At 35.3% G+C, this 14271-nt stretch overlaps 1 protein-coding gene across 2 annotated transcripts; it reads right to left on the bottom strand.

Annotated features, from left to right (window-relative positions):
- Positions 1 to 991: 991 nt before the first annotated feature.
- Positions 992 to 14225, bottom strand: LOC145897489 (uncharacterized). 2 transcript variants are annotated; one of them, XM_082985799.1, is made up of 25 exons: positions 14084 to 14225; positions 11320 to 11484; positions 11087 to 11251; positions 10799 to 11031; positions 10003 to 10228; positions 9493 to 9521; positions 9004 to 9068; positions 8546 to 8697; positions 8434 to 8487; positions 8261 to 8383; positions 8057 to 8182; positions 7809 to 7997; positions 6465 to 6629; positions 6296 to 6397; positions 5661 to 5783; positions 5460 to 5585; positions 5208 to 5405; positions 4942 to 5139; positions 4190 to 4393; positions 3677 to 3759; positions 3382 to 3541; positions 3231 to 3327; positions 3038 to 3177; positions 2796 to 2981; positions 992 to 1369 (listed from the first exon to the last, which is right to left on the bottom strand). In XM_082985799.1, exons 1-25 carry the CDS (start codon positions 14136 to 14138, stop codon positions 1008 to 1010), a joined length of 3726 nt encoding a protein of 1241 aa, XP_082841925.1. In that variant the 5' UTR covers positions 14139 to 14225; the 3' UTR covers positions 992 to 1007. The 2 variants fall into 2 exon arrangements, with proteins under 2 accessions (XP_082841925.1, XP_082841927.1); XM_082985801.1 differs by having other exon boundaries at positions 10003 to 10225.
- Positions 14226 to 14271: the final 46 nt, after the last annotated feature.

Genomic DNA, 14271 nt, shown 5'->3' with positions numbered 1-14271 from the left:
TTGTCTGGGCACCAGAAACGATATATTATGGTTTATATTTTTTGGCATTTAGCATGTGCAACAGAGCTGTGTAATACATTTAATGCCCAGGCACAATTTTTATGTACAGCCACTATAGGCTATGACCAATTTATCGCCACCTTAGGCTACGTTAATCCTGGCGCCGCAATATAGGCTGCAAAATGTTGCGTTAATTCATCGAATGGAGTGTGGAGTAGAAGTACGTGGAAACATTTGCGAGCACCTGACTGCCTTTGCCTCACAAGTTTTATAGTAGTTTAATATTACAAGGCACAATGTGCGTTATAACTACATGAAGTAAAGCAATAGTGTAAACATTGGCGGGTTCCTAAACCGTGAACTAAAAAACAGTCCGTGATTAAAGGCCTCATATCAGTATTAAATCCCAAAAATCAAGTTTTGAAGGCCATTAACATTAATACCTATACTGAGTGATTTGCTCGTTTGCCCACAACAATTCCTGTGGTCGGTGACCCATGAAGATCTACTGGTACTATTCAAAGAGAAAATTTTTTATTGCAGCTGCATCGGACAAGACACAGCAAGGATTTGAGGAGCCTCGTCTTATATGATAGCAAAAACAGTCCCAGGGGGCAACCAAAGCAACTTTCCTGTGACAATTTTTTTTCCCATTGCGTAGAAAATGGTTGGGGCCAACATTAAATTGCAAATTGGATGAGGTTTTTGTGGTTCAGTTTTTCGCAAAACCAACTTACATTTTTTGCAGCCTATTCAACTAAAATAATGTACGACCAGGGGGGCGACCCTGGGGAGCACTTTAGGCAACTATCCTGCAACTAATTTTGACCTGAACGCGTAGACAAGAGGTGGGTCTAACATAAAAGCACAAATTAAGGTACTTCTGTGATTCAATTTTGAGCTATGAACATTTAAAAACATTTTGGTGCTTTTCAAATAACTTTTTCACAGCAAATAATGCTGATAATACAAAGAGACTGGCACATTTTTCAGAATTGCAATTTATTTTAACAATCGGTGACAGACGTGACACCATTTCTTCGTTCTCTCGATTCATGTCGACTGTTAACCGGACAGTGATGACAAAAACCTTGTCCAGACAAGTTTTGGTAAAACCCATGCGGACAAGGAATGCATGATTTTATCAAATGTAACTGTGGTCGATAACTTCCTGGTTTACAGGGGTCACAGCGGTAACTGCCATCGGTGAACGTGACACGTGTGTGGCCTTTTAAACACAGTCGTATTCCTAATGAATTTTCCATTGGTTCATATGTCATTGTTTGAGAAGTTGGGTTGTTCAAAACAAAATTATTTCTAGGAGTTGATATTGACGTACTGATTGCCTTGGTCTCCTGTTGACCGGTTCCTGCATGAGTAATTCACTATTATTTTATTGCAAAACACTAAGAAATCAACCCCTTTTCCATGGGACTGCCATATTTTTATTCATAAAACTGGCCCTTGTCGGTCACACCAAAAATGCTGTTATACAGACTAGTTCGTTTGCCATTTGTGGTCACTATGGGCCTAATATATGCTTTACGTTTTGCTTCATAAAAAAATTCTTCCTTTTTAAAAACACTTAGTATTTCTGGAATAGTTAACATTCAAATTAAATTAAATTTACACTATTTGTGGAGTTAAACATAACCAAAAAAGCACTGGTATATCTACAAAGTCTTATCATGGGGTCCATTGTGGGTGCCTCTAAAATACCATTGTAGGCATTGTAGGCATCGTAGGCATCGAGTCTAGGCATTGTACGCGTAGAGTCTTATAGGCATCGTAGGCATTGTAGGCATTGTACGCATAGAGTCTATAGGCATCGTAGGCATTGTAGGCATTGAGTCTAGGCATTGTACGCATAGAGTCTTATAGGCATTGTAGGCATTGAGTCTAGGCATTGTATGCATAGAGTCTTATAGGCATCGTAGGCATTGAGTCTAGGCATTGTACGCATAGAGTCTAGGCATCGTAGGCACTGTAGGCATTGAGTATAGGCATTGTACGCATAGAGTCTAAAAGGCATCGTAGGCATTGAGTCTAGGCATTGTATGCGTAGAGTCTTATAGGCATCGTAGGCATTGTAGGCATTGAGTCTAGGCATTGTACGCATAGAGTCTAGGCATCGTAGGCATTGTAGACATTGTACGCGTAGAGTCTTATAGGCATTGTAGGCATTGAGTCTAGGCATTGTACGCATAGAGTCGTATAGGCATCGTAGGCATTGAGTGCCTAGACTCAATGCCTACGATGCCTAGACTCTATGCGTATAATGCCTAGACTCCATGCCTACGATGCCTAGATTCAATGCCTACGACTACTCTTAATTATCACATAGGGTCAGCCATGACAAAAGCCCTGTTCTTACTAACTATTTTTGCCGACTTTACCACTTTAATACAGTGATTCCCAACCTTTTTGTGGTTGCATACCACTTGGAGGTAAAACAATTTTAACGCGTACCACCTAGTTCAGTTATACAAAGTAACCTAGGGGATTAAGGAAAGGTGCTCGTGTACCACCTGGAATGTCGTCGAGTACCAACGGTTGGAAAACATTGCTTTTAGAGAATCAGTCATAACAAAGTAATGAAAGAACATAAAGTTCAGTGAGAGTGCAATTACTTGATTGGGCAGTCAGCTCACAGACGCAAAAGTCAATGTGGTAGAAGTTTTTTTAAATGATAATAGAATTGCTTTGGAACTTAACCTATATTACTTGTTAACAGTTGTTAAGCACCATGTTTCATCCTTAATCTTATACAATACATATTACAACAAGAAACTCACTCAAACATTGTGGATTGAATATAGGGGAAGCCCAAGCCCCATTTGCACATAAAAGTGTTAATGGTGAATCGGATGATAATTCATAACCCATGTCACATGATATTTCACAAAATTTTCCTTTTAGCCATGAAACACATGAAATTTTTCCATTTTCTGGTGGTGGCATAGGGGAGCATTGTGGTCCCACTGCAAGATACATATTCATCACAAATTCTCAACAAAATTAACAATGTGTGTCTTACTCTTTAGGGTGATTGCATATGTACACTCAGCAATATTTCCAGCAGCATCATTTGCTGTATAGGTTACTCTGTATGTACCCCAGGTTAAACGACCTGGAGGAACTCTTGATATCTGAACATCCACAACTCCTACATTGTCGCTGAAAATTACAATAAATTAACAACACAATTTGAAGTTATTTTGTGAAATTACCTAAACAGTGGTTCTTCCCATGAAATATTAGGGTTCTGTTCAGAAGTGATGATACTTATGGACTGTGGACACTGTTGTATGACAGGTGCTTCCTTATCTGTGCAGTTTTAAAAGAAATCCGATATATGCAAATACAGATTTGCAAACATACCTTTCACATTGACTCTCACACTGCATGAGGCATTTCTACTTCGATCATCAGAATAAGCTGTAAATTCAACTATAGTTATTCCTGCAGGAAAAGAATTCCTTGACCCATGACCATCACTTCGCCGCTCAATAATATTCATATTTGAAACTGGACCAACAACCTGAAGGTAACCATTTGCAATTGTGTTTATATAGCTCCCAGAAAATAACATGAAGAAAATAAATGGCACAACAATAGTTTTAATAGTTCATTTACTGTTTAACTTTATTTGATGCCAGAAAAACGCACCACCCACCGTAAAATTTGCATATGTTTGTCCTTCTCTTAAATCTACATCAATATCTGGCGGACATTTTATGACAGGAATCACATCATTGGCTGCAGACATGTTTAATGTTAGGTTACTAACATTTCATAAACTTTGTTAAAATCTAGTAATAATGATGGCGAAATAAACATACCATTCCTTACTTGGAAACATACTTGAAATTTTTTATCTAAAAGCCTGGTTATCTGAAAGTTTTATCATTTTTGCATTACTTTTAAACATTCTTGTAAGCATAAGAATCATTTGTTTAGTTCTAAAAATTTGATCATTCAACCTTAGCCCTTCTGCTTTCCAATGATCACATATCATATGGAAAATAATTTCTGCTTGCAATAAAAAGTATGATTATTTATTTTTGTCTTAAATCTTATTCCAATGCCTTTATTCTTTGCTGGCCATAAAGTCATGCATAAGTAATTTCAACACAGAAACGGTGAATAGAAACACAATTTCCTCTCAAACAAACAAACAAACATTTACCTGCATGTTCTTTGACGCATTTTGGTGGTGGTGTATTCCATGTCTGATGTGAACCACATCTGGCAGTTATATTACCAACCAACCTATATCCACCTCTACATACAAACACACAAAGTTGCCATCTCAAACTTCTTTGAATGTAACATGATCGTGGTATGACCTCAGCATTCATGGGGCGTTCAACTGGCAGACATAGCTCTGTTGCTAAAAGTAGTTTTAAGCAAGACAAGATAAGTAGTCTAAAAAACAAACTTATCAAAAAAATATTGTACTGATAACAAGTCTTGGCAAAAACATCCAAAAACTCTAAGGTACCACTCTAAAATGTCAAAACACATCATTTAAAACCACTATTCAGTTTGTAAAACTATTCCATAGTGTCTAAAAACTGCATCCATGACTTTATACATAATCCTTTTTTCACTCACAACCCTTTCTAACTGGCCAAATTTCCCGAAAACAACTGAAAATTGTTTAGGAGGTGGGTACGTTATGAAATTGTTATACTTAAAAACTAAGAGAACAACCCCAGTTTTGGAAGCCCTGGCTATTCAACTGAACTAAAAACATATTAAATTATGGTGGACTAACTTTAAATCAATTGATAATAAATTATAGCAAAGCATATTTACAGTTATGACCTTACAATAATTAATATTTACAAATTAGAAAGATTAGAAGTAGGGTATTTCTGAAGAGTCTTTCTATAGTCCGTCTAGTTATTTAAACATGAAGTTAAGTGTTTTACACACCAATACAAGTTGGAGCTACACTGTTCCATCCATGCATTCCACATACACGTCGGCCTGTTCCAACCATTTGATATCCCCGGTTGCAAGTATATAAGCACACTCGACCTGCAGTAAAGCTTTGTTGACCAAGACACAGTCTTGCTGGAAGAACACCTCCATTTTCGGGATTTTGCAATGGTCCACATGGCCGGTTGTTTGCTGTATACAGTATGTAACTTAACAAAAACCTTTTTTTCTAAAATGTGGTATCAAGCAAAATTAGTTACCTACACAAAAAGGTTTTTGGGAACTCCACCCATTGCTTGTACACCTTGTTTTTCTTTCTCCAACAACCTGATATCCTCTATTGCATACAAAGATACAAATGAGTCCCAAAGTCGCGCTACTAGCATTTCGACATAAATTTGAGGGCAAGATTTTACCATTTGAAGGTGAACTAAGGGGTGTGCAGTTTTGAGAAACTTCTAAAATTTAAAAATTTGTTCTGCAAACGGGTAAAAGTGAAAATAAGGTCTCACCATTACAAACATAAGGGTTGTCAGGATCAATCACATAACCATCATTACAACTACAGTTATAAAACCCAACAGCATTTCTGCAAATTCCATTTCTGCAGAGACCACTTCCTTCACATTCATCAATGTCTACAAAAAACATGTATCATCATATATTCTACACCAAAATACTGCATATGCATTACAAATAAACTTAACAATCACCCCTGCATGTTCGCCCATCTGTATCCAGAGCAAAACCACTGGGACATTCACAGTAAACGCCACCATTTGTGTTTACGCAGTTGTGAGAGCATCCATAATTACTGTCATTGCATTCATTAATTTCTTGAAGAAAATGTAACTATAACTATTTTAATAGGTTTCTGTGTTAAACATATTTGTGTAAATAAACAAAAGTTTCTCAGCACTTTAACAGAAGATATTCAGCTGTTGTAATTCTGCAACTCGAGCTCATATATGGTTTTGTTGCTTACATTTACAGCGCAACTATATTTGCTATTATGACAGGTAATAATAAAATTATGAAAAATTCTGTGTTCACAATGCTGCATGATAAAGATTAGATGTACAAAAAAACACACAGAAAAATATGTCTTTTGTTCAATTTAACACTTGCAAAATTTCAGATTCTAATAAAACAGTCAGGAATTGTATTGAAACATCCAAACTGCAACTTCTCTGGCAAATTCTGTGAAAGTGTCAAGAAATGATATCATACAAAAACATTTGAGCTTACTATACTATCTATATCTTACTAGTGCCCAAACTTTTGTCAAAACATGCTACCAAAACAAGCCACAAATTGTCCCAGATGTGTGTAAAACTATTCAATTAACCTGTGCATTCGATTTGAAGTATAGGATTTCCTTTGTATCCCAAGATACATGTGCACTGACTAGTTCCTTCAACCTCCTGGATTGTTGAGTGCATTGGACAATCTTAAAATATGAACAAAAAAATTACCACCAATTTATTTTTTGTTGTCCTTCACATTGTTAAACTTACCCCTTACACTATATAATGAAACTGATGGTGCAACAACATTCTCTGAGCATGTATGACTGTCAATGTTTAACTTAAAGCCTTTATTGCAATCACAAATATAACTTCCAAATGTGTTTATGCAAATACTTTCACACATGTGTTCATCTCCGCCACATTCATCGATGTCTGTTTTTTTTAAAAAAAAAATTGCAATATCACATCCATCTGTTTGTTTCAGATACATTTGTTTGAATATCATTTTAAAAGCTTTATTGATTAAAAGAAAACAATCTCTTTAACATTCATATGAGTCAATATGTACATATTCAAATAACAGTTATAATAGCATCAAATTGAACATAAAAGTCATGAAAGACTTCAAAAGCTATTATTTGAAAGCCAATTCGACAGTTATATTTATGATGCAAGAATTTGGTGCTAAAATTTTCAAGTTTTCTTTAATAAAAGTTGTGTACATATTAGGGATGTGCCAAGGTGAACCTGAATAGATTCGCCGAATATTAGCACAGATTTCATATTCGTGCGAACCCGAATATTGCGCAAGATTCGTATACGAATATTTATTGGGACATAATATGGTTGTGTGATACAACTGCCAAGGTTTTTGTCTTTTTCACGTGACCATAATGGCAGCACCGCTTATAATGCCACGAAAACTGATGTAATCGTTTTTGCTATTGGTTTATCACCACAAATGAACAAAAAGTGACGAAAATACCGTTGCGATTGTAGCAAAATCCCGGTGGTTTTTCAAACATTGTATTTGGTCAATCATGATATAACAGCTTTACTACGTTACGTCAAGTCAAAGTATCGTTTTTCCTAAACACAAGTGGTAGCGGCCACTGTTTGTTGGTTAACATAAGTTTATTAAACTTTGCAGAAATCAACTGTATGCAATATATTTGTTGTATGATAGCAAAACAATAGTTGATAAAGCATCATGCTTTCGCACATGATGCAAACGACCAACTAGTTTTGACGTCGTACTTACATACGAATATATTCAGGTTCGCACGAATAATGTTTCTAATTATTCGGATTCGCACGAACCCGAATCTTTCTCCATTTGGCACATCCCTAGTACATATATTAGTTTAGTGGTCACAGTTGCAGGCCATGTAAAATGCTACCAGAAACTACATACTAGTTATTCTATATTACAAAATATCTTTTCATTGATGAATTTTTTTGCATAAATCTGGCCTGGATCCTATCTTCAAAATTGCCATTATTTAGATTCTAAGTTTAATTATACCAATACATATTTTTTCTATTTGCTTTTTTCTAAACATACCACGAAATATTCCAACAAATGGCATAACTATTCAACACTAAACAAACCTAAACAACTTTTAAGCCCATCAACATTATCTTTTTTTAATTTAAATCCACTGTCACAGGCTGACACACAAGTTACTCCATCACTTCCAAGCTCATACTCAGATGCACATGTACATGAAAAGCTTCCATAGCTGTTCACACAACTTCCATGGCATGGTCCATGTCCATCAGGTAAACATTCATTAATATCTTGACACAACATAACATATCACTTTTTCAATAATAATTAATAAAAAATGTAAACAAACCTAAACAAGTTCTGCCATCTTGATTTAAAGGAAAGAATCCTGGGAGGCAGTCGCATTGATAAGAACCATATGTGTTTACACAAATTTGGCTGCATAGTTGGACCGAGTTTTCACATTCATTTATATCTGATTAAAACAAAATTGCAATAAAACTCAGGTCACATGACTACTCTTATGTGGGTTTTGCAAATATAACTTTTTCACCTATGCATGACAACATATCTGGGGAGAAATGAAACCCATACTGACATCCACATGTGAAGCTTCCAAAGGTATTTTGACAAATTTGAGGACAACCTCCATTGTTGCGATCACATTCATTGATATCTTAAGAATAAAACTGTGAGAAAAAGCGAATGATGTCTGATATTTTTTACCTTCACATGTACCGGTAATTGTCCTCTTGAATCCAGTAACACATCCTTGGACATCTACCCAATATCAACCATTATTTTGATTGAAAACAAAAACAATAAACAAAAAGGATACCTTCACAAACAGGAACTTCTCCACTCCAATTTCCATTTATTAAACAGTAGCTTGTATTATCTCCACTAACCATAGTAAGGCCAGGTAAGCAATGGTACTCGATGTAATACACATACTCATCATCCAGAAAATTTTGGGGAAGAGGCCTTGTTCTAGAAAGTATTCAGTTTTGACTTTTTATAGGAATACAAAACTTTTTGTCAATATTTTTTTACAATTATACACTTCGTAAAATAAAATGTCACTTATAAGTGCAATGATGAAATAAACTATGCATATTTCAGCTAAGTACAGATTTTATTTTATGGAATGACTAAAAACATAAACTCACATAATTGCTAAAAAATAATTAAAAACTTAGAAAATAAGTAAAAACTCTCTGATTTAAAAATAATATGATAAACAACATACAAACAACAAAATATATTATTTACAAAGTGATGCATTTGAAAACTTACATATGAAATCCACGTCTTGGTCTGGGTGGTGAAGGGCAAGAAATCCGTTCTGATTGTATAAAGATCTGCATGAAATGTATATTGAACTTCACAAAATCAATTTGTAGACAGGAATAATAAACAAGTCAAAAATTAGGAAAAAAAAGATAAAAAAAGGATTTTACTGATATTTAATATTATAAAGTTTGCTTAGTTTTGTAAAATGAGCAAGTTTGGCAAACAGTATGGTTGGAAATTTTTTACCAAAATTTAGGGTAATTTTGAGCTTTTTGTTTTATAAACATTGAAAAATCTGGAAGTTTGATTTTGAGCTTTAAACTGCATTCTGCATATACTATTCATTGTTTCAACAAGCAATAAAATAAGCCAATTCAAATTTTAATAAAGTAGTAAATGTAGAATAAATGTAGTTGCAGAGAACACATCAATGCATTCAAGACTACAATACGGATTTTACATACCACCCATCCAAAAAAAGATCTGAATTACCTGGTATGTGCTGTTTAAATCATTGTCAACTAAGAAAACAAAACAATAATGGTTAACCAAAAATTAAAAGAAGGATTGAAACAATATTATAATTAAAAAGTATTTTTCAGTGGTTATACTGGTATTTAAACACATTTGTTTTCGAACACCAGGTGCCAAACACTGGCACCCACTGGAAGTTTAACAACAAATATTTTGTTGTTGACGCTACCAGGCATAATGTTCAATAAATTCAAAGCTGTTCCCAGATCACTCAGTGGAATTGAACAAATAATCATATTGATACGGTGTGCCGTCGAAAGCCTGTCAGGGGCCTTTGGTTTTTAAATTCTTTAATCATTCTTCTGGCAAAATTATTATTTTAAATGTATTTTCAAAATTATTTTGGCCAGAAGAGCTTTGAATTTATTCAATATAACAAACATATTTTTTGATAGTTGATACCTGAAAATATAACTTAAATTTAATTTTAGTAATGAAGCAAAGCCAATAAATAAATAATTTTTTTACCTTGGGTTTTGGATAGTTGGGACTGCATGCTGATTTTATTCAGTTGATTGCTATCCTGAAATTTGCTTTCTTTGGTCATTAATCCTTTCAACAACCTTTGCACTTTTTTATATTTATAAAAACTTGAATTAATATTGGTGATATTTAGGTTATTTGGTGAGTGAAGAATGGTAACATCACTGTGTGCTGTCACATTCCTCCCATCTTCGGGTGTTCTGCTTGTCTGCTGAAACATAAGTTTATACTAAATGTTTGCAGCATGTGTTAAACAAAAAACTGCAAGTGGTTAAAACCTAGTCATATTACATTCAAAGGGTGCATAATTGAGACAATTTTTTTGTATTATTCAACCTTTATATAAATTATTTTATTATTAATTCTGTACTGTAAATATATTCAGTTTAAGTGCTTCAAACAAAAAATGTGTTTTGTGAAATAAAACCTAATCATATTTTTATGTAAAATATTGGATTTATAAAAGCTATATTAGGATTTATTTCACATGGTTGATGACATATATACTATTTTTTGTGTCAACAATAAAACTATTTTATTTAAGCTTTTGTTGGTAAGAGAAGGCAACTGCAACTGCTTTACTTGAAACAACAGTTTACATATATACACTACTATGACAATTTATGGTCACTGTTCCATGGGTCAATTGTAAGCTGCAACCGTTGTACATGGCACATCAGCAAGCCTGCGCAATATTTACATTGAAGTTTAACTTTGGATTGAGTGGAAAGCAATAATCTGATTTTGCACACACAAGTCTGCATTACATTTATTTGCTTACATATAATAAAGATGAAAGTTTCTTTGGAGTTTGCTCATTGCCTGTGTTGGTCTGTTGAGCACGAAGGTCTGAACCATTTTTTCCTATCGCCATGTACAAAGGTAGGACATATTTTTTTTCTGTGTTTGATGTATTTCCAGCAAGTTCATTTCGAATAATGTCTTGTGCATGTTGGAAGTTTTTTAAGTGGGAATAAATAGGAGTATATGAATTTTTCTGTAAATTTCTGGTTTCTGCAACAAAAAACAAATGAATTTAATGGCCTAGCATACGTGCATAACCTATTACTTATGCAAACTGGTCGAGTTGCATTCCAGCGAGACCCATCACAATATACCAGTGGGTTTCCTTTGAGACTATAACCAGAATTGCATGAATATCTAACAACTCCTCCCTCAAGTTCCCTAGTTTTTTTACCATTGCGCAGAATTTCTAATGGTGGGCATCCTGGGGCTAAATATGTAATTTTAGCGGGTAAAATTTTTTATTAATTTTTACATATCCAAAGTTGTGTTTTCAACCTGTGCAAACTGGCTTGGATCCTCTCCATTTTTTGTTTACACAGGATAACAAAGGAGATCCTAGGGATTGAAATCCAGGACTGCAAACAAATTGGACTAGTCTCCTGTTTCTTTGAAATAGACGTTCACTGTTAATCACGAAGCCAGGATCACCACAGGGATGAGCTGCAAAAATGTATTGGCAAACAAAAGTAGGCCTACATACAACATAACAAAAACTTTGTGATTTTAAGGACTAACCTACGTTATCGCAAAATCGTCCAAGACACCAATTGCAAAAATATTATTTATATTGCGCCCTCAGGGTATAACCTATTCTATTTGAGTGTCAGCTAGGTGTCGGTGTTTGTAACTGTTAGTACAGGTTTATGTTTTGTTACTGACACAACGTTGTTTTATGCAAGTTCTATCCGATTTGTGTCCATTTTGAAAGTCATATTTGTGTCGCGTGGCGCCTTGGCAGATCGCAGAAAGTAACATATGTATTTACTGATTTTGATGCAGACATTTTAAAAAGCAACTGTTTTTGCTTTTACAAGTGCAACAAAAAGGTTTGTGCAATTGAAACGGACAAGCGCATGTTTAAACTATTGTTTAAACTTTTTCCGTAGCAGGCGATGTTTATTGTGGACTGGTCATACGTAAAAATAAATAAGGACGATTTATACCGTGGTTTTTGGGTTGTTATACAACGGCAATGTAGCCTAAATGAACCTATTCGGCTAGGTTTGGATAATGGATTTTCTATGCACGGGATTAAACATTCAATAAACAAATTGCCTGACGGCTCATGGCGCATGTTTTCAATAAATTTAAATTACGAAGCATCTAAACCAGTGGTTCCCAACCTTTTTTTGTCCTGTGCACCCTTTTAGTCGATATTCAAATCTAATTCCCCTTACAAATTCAGTTTGCTAAAATATCATTTACATTAACATTTTAATGTAATGTAGCAACATGCATGTTTCCCTATTTAATTCTTCACACATTTGGAACAAAGACGGACCGAAGGCTGCAGACGGTGTTTTAGGTTTTCCGGCAGAAATCGCACAGCCTTCTGGCATCTGGCTCGACAACAGACCTTTTCTTCATTGTAACTTGTTAAATACCTGTTCGCACTTTTTTCTCTCTCAATTCGTTGTCATAATTCGCTTTCATTATTCTCTGTCATTAACTTTGACACCCAACTATAGTCTCGGTCACTTAACTAACAACTGGCACGCAGTAGAAGTTACTCGCTCTGTCACTAGCGCGCTTGGAACAAATGCCACCTGGTATTGCAAACGTGTGTTTCAATTAATAAACAAGTTTGCCAGGGAGTTGAAAATTTAGTAGTCTTCAGCAAGAACACGCAAGTAGACTTTAGCTTCAGCAAAGCAGCGACTGGGAATCCTATTGTACGCTGCAGTAATTCTTAGAACAGATATTAAACTAAGAGATTAATATTGTGACACAAATCCTGCCCTACAAATTACAAAACTCCCTCCTAGAGGGGAATTCCCCCTGGTTGGGAACCACTGATCTAAACCAATTATTTTTAAAGTGGACGCCAGTGCCCCTACTTTGTAATTTTATCAGAGGCGCTGAAAATAATGCGCAAATTAGCATTTAGTGGTCACAGCTTTTGTGTGATCATTGGACCCTTAAAATGCCTAGTTTGAGAAACTGTTTTTTCGTTTTTCGTCGTCAGTCTCGCCCGCCTTCACGTTGATATTGTCTTTATGCAAACATGTCATATTTTTTTGCGAAGTTAGGGGCGGTTTCAAATCACCAATCAAGCTCTTTCGGAGGCGGCACGGAAAAAAGTTAGAAAAAAATGTCTAAAAAAAAGAAAAAAAGACCTAGTGTGTATTAACTGGAAAGAAAGTTTACTGGTGGCATGGGACAGAAAAGGACCCATGGTCAAAATTCCGTTCGTGCTATTTTGGTGTTGTCGATTGACAAGTCAACCAACTGTTAATTTTATTTGCCTGCCATCAAAGGCCGGGTCCACACTCACGCTTTGCGCCGGCGGATTCTTTGTTTGGCGTATAAAGAAACAAACGAAGAGTCCCGTGAGTGTGGACCCAGCCTAAGCGTTTTCCTCCCCAGTAAATTGTCTCGCCCATCCAATTTCCTTACCGTTACATAAAACCTAGGAATTAGCAGTCATACAGTATAGGAGATATGCGGCATAAATTTCAGCATGCATAAAAACGGCAATTTGTTTAATGCTTCGAACAATAATCGCAACTGTGGAGCAGGGGTTGTTGGTACACTTGGATCCTTTTAATTCGTTTGCGTCACACCAAACTTTTACGTCAGTTCAATTTGAATTTTTATGAAGCTATATAATAAGGCTACAACATCATTTGACACGAAGTATGGCACTGGTTAGGTTAAGAAATTGCTTTTCGGGTTTGAATATCTGATAAAAACACGCCCAGCTAATCATCTATAGCTTTTAGGTTGGAACGTTATTTGTTCTTAATAAGTGTAATAAAGGAAAAAGCCAATTACAGCAATAACATACAAGCGCTTGTGACATATGTTCTGATGTTTTACAATTTTATCACAAGATATGGCAAAACTTTTTCATAAATTATTGTGCAAAAAGACTTCCCCCCCCTAAGGACACACACACACACATGAAAACGTTATTTAGGCGCTGGATGCAGTTTGGTTCACGTTCTACAATCTTCCATGAAATAGTGCATGAAGCAAAAGGCTCAACAAGCTTTCTTATTTTTTTGATGTTCAAAGTATAAACATAACATAAACTTACCTTTGCTTGAATCGAAACACAGGGCGAAAATAAAGAAAAGTGCTGTGTAAGGCATGTTCGATTAAACTGATGCCTTATACCTGTCTGTATACTTGAATCACAATCACACAAAGTATAATTGTACTTTATTATCTTAAATAGCGCAAGGAAGGCATAGTGCAAAGGCAATGCTCGTGTCGTGGCGCCAA

Source organism: Ascidia mentula, chromosome 4 (assembly GCF_947561715.1).
Source record: "Ascidia mentula chromosome 4, kaAscMent1.1, whole genome shotgun sequence".
Taxonomy (NCBI): Eukaryota; Metazoa; Chordata; class Ascidiacea; order Phlebobranchia; family Ascidiidae; genus Ascidia; species Ascidia mentula.
Note: the sequence above shows the minus strand (reverse complement) of the source record. Positions and strands in the feature narration are given on the sequence as shown.